Here is a 4,324-nt window from a genome sequence, read left to right as displayed (position 1 = left end):
CATTCCACAATGAGAAGAAAAAAGTGTACCCTTTCGTTTCTCATTAAGGCTGATAAATGACCGGGGTTAATTGAAATGTATTCTCCCTCCCCAGGGGACCGCAGCCCTGTAAAGATGACGACGTGTTTTACCACCCAATGATGAGTGGGAGCAAGATATAAATTTTTTTTATTTTTTTTTTTTTTCTGCCTTCAACCGCTTGCCTCCTTCTCACGCAGAAGGTACATTTCTAGTGATTCCCCCAAATGGCTCCCTATTCCCTCCATGTGGCACCCTATTCCCTCCACGTGGCACCCTATTCCCTCCACGTGGCACCCTATTCCCTTCACGTGGCACCCTATTCCCTCCACGTGGCACCCTATTCCCTCCACGTGGCACCCTATTCCCTTCACGTGGCACCCTATTCCCTTCACGTGGCACCCTATTCCCTTCACGTGGCACCCTATTCCCTCCACGTGGCACCCTATTCCCTCCACGTGGCACCCTCAACAGTAGTGCACTTTGGGTACACAGACCTAGTCGCTCCTCTTTTCAGTGTCTCTGTCCTCCTTGATTGACCTCAAGCTCATGCACAAATGTGACAGAAGTTGGAACGAAATCGAACATGATGAATGTGGAAAAACCCTGTTTTTGAGGTGATTTCAAGAAAAATCCAACAAACATGTGGAACGCACTAGTGTTGATATTTCTACCGTTTTATTTACTACTTGGCACGCCCTGGAAGTTCAATCTGGCTATCTTCACCTCAATGTGAAATAACCACACAAACATTTTTCACTCATTTCTTCACCCACCCTCTCAGTTTTCATACATAATGTAATGTGTGTAGCTCCTAGAGTTCTATAAAAAGGCCAGTCAGCGTACCTATGTTCTCTCCGCTGCCCGCAAACTTTCAGGAAAATATTTTCCCTTCATCATTATTTTCCTTGTCGGCCATGTTTATGGGCCTGGTTGCTAACGGCGAGGAGGCCAAATTTTAAACTTGGCAGCCGTCTCGGTGGTTCTCTCTATGTCTGTCCTCTCCATCTGCTCTGAGAAGATGGGACAGTTGAATGAGATGTGGCTGGTGTGTGGTGCCTGTCAATCATCATGAATTTGTTGTTGATGACACACAACACTGGTTTAGACCGTTGGGATCCATTCCAAGACACATTAGTAATGTGTTTGTTCCCTATAGGAGCAGAAGCCTGTTMAAGAGCAGGAGGATTTCAGGGCGTCTCTATGAAATCAGAGTGCACCCTATTCAGAGCCTTCTTAACAGCAACTTGCCACAGTCCTCTGGTAAGACTTTTTGTCTTTTTTTTTTTACCAGACTACCACATATAGAACAGTATATCATTAGCTGTTAGAAATCACTTCCTCATAGTTACATGGAGATTCTGTTATATTTCACCTAACTTGTCTGTTTTATTTTGTTCCAGGTCTGTTGGGTGTGGCCAAACCACCCTCTCTGCACCCAAGCTCGTCAGACTCCGTCCTGCCGGGGATCTGCAAAGATCTGATTGGTCAGACGGTAGGGCAGCTGCGCGAGTGTCATAGRCACGAGGAGAGCATGGCAGACAGGCTGACCTCTGACCTCTGCTGTGTGCACACGGCCGTGACGACCATCGCCGACCTGTATGACGGCCTAGACGATGACAGTCAGGAGAACAGTAAGTCTGCGTTTCACGACTAGGAATYGGCATTTGACATTATTTCATTTTCTTTGCATGGGCTGTGTCTCAATCCACCACATCTGCGGTGGAAGGTGGTCGGGGCTACAACTGTGTTTGTCACACCTTGACACATCCCAAAAATCAGTCTTCTCACGAAAACGTCGGTAGCGTCCAAACGGTTTGGCCTACAAAAAGAATATGACTCCTCTGTGGAAGGGTGAGACTCTAATGAACACGTACATGTTGGTTGTTTTGGTCTAGGACGCCCACAACACTCGTCTGAAGGTACCAGTTTAAAAAAATTAATGGAAGTATACACTGAGTAACATAGCTGACCAGGTGAAAGCTATGTTCCCTTTTTGATGTCACTTGTTAAATCCACTTCAATCAGTGTAAATGAAAGGGAGGAGACCGGTTAAATTGAGACATGGATTGTGTATCTGTGCCATTCAGAGGGTGAATGGGCAAGACGAAAGATTTAAGTGCCTTTTGAACAGGGTATGGTAGTAGGTGCCAGGCGCACCGGTTTGAGTCAAGAACTTCAACGCTGCTGGGTTTTCCCACGCAGTTTCCCCGTGTCTATAAAGAATGGTTCCCCACCCAGAGGACATCCAGCCAGCTTGACACAATGGTGGGAAGCATTGAATATCCCTTTGAGCATGGTGGAGTTATTAATTACACTTTGGATGATCTATCAATAAACCCAGTCACTATATAAAGAATAAAGGCATCCTTCCTAACTCAGTTGCCGGAGAGGAGGGAAACCYCTCAGGGATTTCACCATGAGGCCAATGTTGACATTAAAACAATTACAGAGTTGAATGGCTGTGATAGGAGAAAACTGAGGATGGATCAACAACATTATAGTTACTCCACAATACTAACCTAGTTGACAGAGTGAAAAGAAGGATGCCTGTACAGAATAAAAATATTCCAAAACATGCATCCTTTTTGTAATAAGGAACTAAAGTAATACTGTAAAAAATGTGGCAAGGAAATACATTTTATGCCCTGAATACAAAGGTGACTACGCTTCATATTTTCAAGCATGGTGGTGGCTGCATCATGTTATGGGTATGCTTGTCATTGATTAAGGACTGGAGTTTTCTGGATTGTTTATTTTTTTTATGGAATAGAGCTAAGAACAAAATCCTAGAGGACAACCTGGTTGTCTGCTTTCCTACATACACATTCACCTTTCAGCAAGACAATAACCTAAAACACAAGGTCAAATACACACTGGTGTTGCTTACCAGGACAACATGGAGTGTTCCCGAGTGGCCTAGTTACAGTTTAAACTTACCTCCTTAAATCTATGGCAAGACCTTAAATGTTTGTCTAGCAATGATCAACAATCAACTTGACAGAGCTTGATTGTTGGACAGAGCTTCCTTCTGGCCACTCTCCCATAAAGTCCAGATTGGTGAAGAGACTGTTGTCCTTCTGGCAGGTTATCCCGTCTCAGCCAAGGAACTATCAGAGTGGTCATTGGGTTCTTGGTCACCTCCCTGACGTCACCTCCCAAGGTCCTTGTTGCCTAGTCAGGTCGGACGGCCAGCTCTAGTCAGAGTCTGGGTAGTTCCATATTTTTTTTTTCAGTGATGGAGACCACTGCGCTCTCTGAAACCTTCAACACTCTAGAAATTGTTTCATAACCTTCCCCAGATATATGCCTCAACACAATTCTRGGAGATCTACGGTCAGTTCCTTGGACTTCATGGTACAGTTTCTACTCAGACATCCACTGTGGGACCTTTTTATATAGACAAATGTTTATTTCTAAATCATGTCCAAACAATTTAATTGGCCACAAGTGGACTCCAAGTTGTAGTGACATGTCAAGGATGATCAAAGGAAATTGGATGCACCTGATCTCAATTTGGAGTGTCACAGAAAAGGGGTGATACAGATATTTCTGTATTTTGTTCTCAATACATTTCTAAAAACATGTTTTCACGTTGTCATGACAGGGTATTGTGAGAGGGGGGGAAAAACCTCTATTTAAAAAAATATATATAATTTAAAAAAAAATTGAATTTAGGCTGTCGCACAACAAAATGTGGAATAAGTCAGTGTATGAATACTTTAATTCAGGCAGTGTTTTTTGCTTTTTTTCCCTCCCTGCTCCTTTTGAAACACTAACCTGATTTTTATTTATTCTGTTCCAGTGTTTGTGGCTGAGGCACAGAGCCAGCTGGTGAAGGCCACCTCAGCCATCCAGAGAGCCGTGTTCATCACCATGCAGTGGGCGACCAGCGTCGATCCCGGAACCGGAACGCTCTCCATTAACGCAGAGGAGCTCAAGACCCAAGTCAAGAGAATGGGAGGCTACTTTCAGCTTCTCATCCAGGTAAACATCCTTGTTTTTGTTTAATATATATATTTTTTCGTGTTTCATTCTTTGTAAATCTACTGACAATGTACTCTTGAAAAAGAGATTGTGATACTATCCTGGATAAATAGATAAAGTTTGAATTGAAGAAATGTAGACAAAGACCCCGTCGCCCATCGGAGCCTTGAAATGATTCAGTACAGTAGCAGCTGGATGAGGCTGTACAACATACAGATGGAGCTATGCACCAGCAACATTCATATGCACCTTTTTGTACAGCACAACATATATATATATATATATATGCACCTTTTTGTACAGCACAACATATATATGC

General features: G+C 43.5%; 1 protein-coding gene across 1 annotated transcript in view; it reads left to right on the top strand.

The window, feature by feature from the left end:
- LOC111952662 (kinesin-like protein KIF14) overlaps window positions 1-4,324 on the top strand; it is a 34,577-nt gene that overhangs the window by 14,776 nt on the left and 15,477 nt on the right. Inside the window, 6 exon segments of the mRNA XM_070435371.1 lie at window positions 106-129; window positions 132-161; window positions 197-221; window positions 1,178-1,281; window positions 1,422-1,652; window positions 3,824-4,005. Coding sequence (XP_070291472.1) covers window positions 106-129; window positions 132-161; window positions 197-221; window positions 1,178-1,281; window positions 1,422-1,652; window positions 3,824-4,005 — 596 coding nt within the window.

Source organism: Salvelinus sp. IW2-2015, linkage group LG26 (genome assembly GCF_002910315.2).
Source record: "Salvelinus sp. IW2-2015 linkage group LG26, ASM291031v2, whole genome shotgun sequence".
Taxonomy (NCBI): Eukaryota; Metazoa; Chordata; class Actinopteri; order Salmoniformes; family Salmonidae; genus Salvelinus; species Salvelinus sp. IW2-2015.
This window is presented reverse-complemented; position numbering and strand designations above follow the sequence as displayed.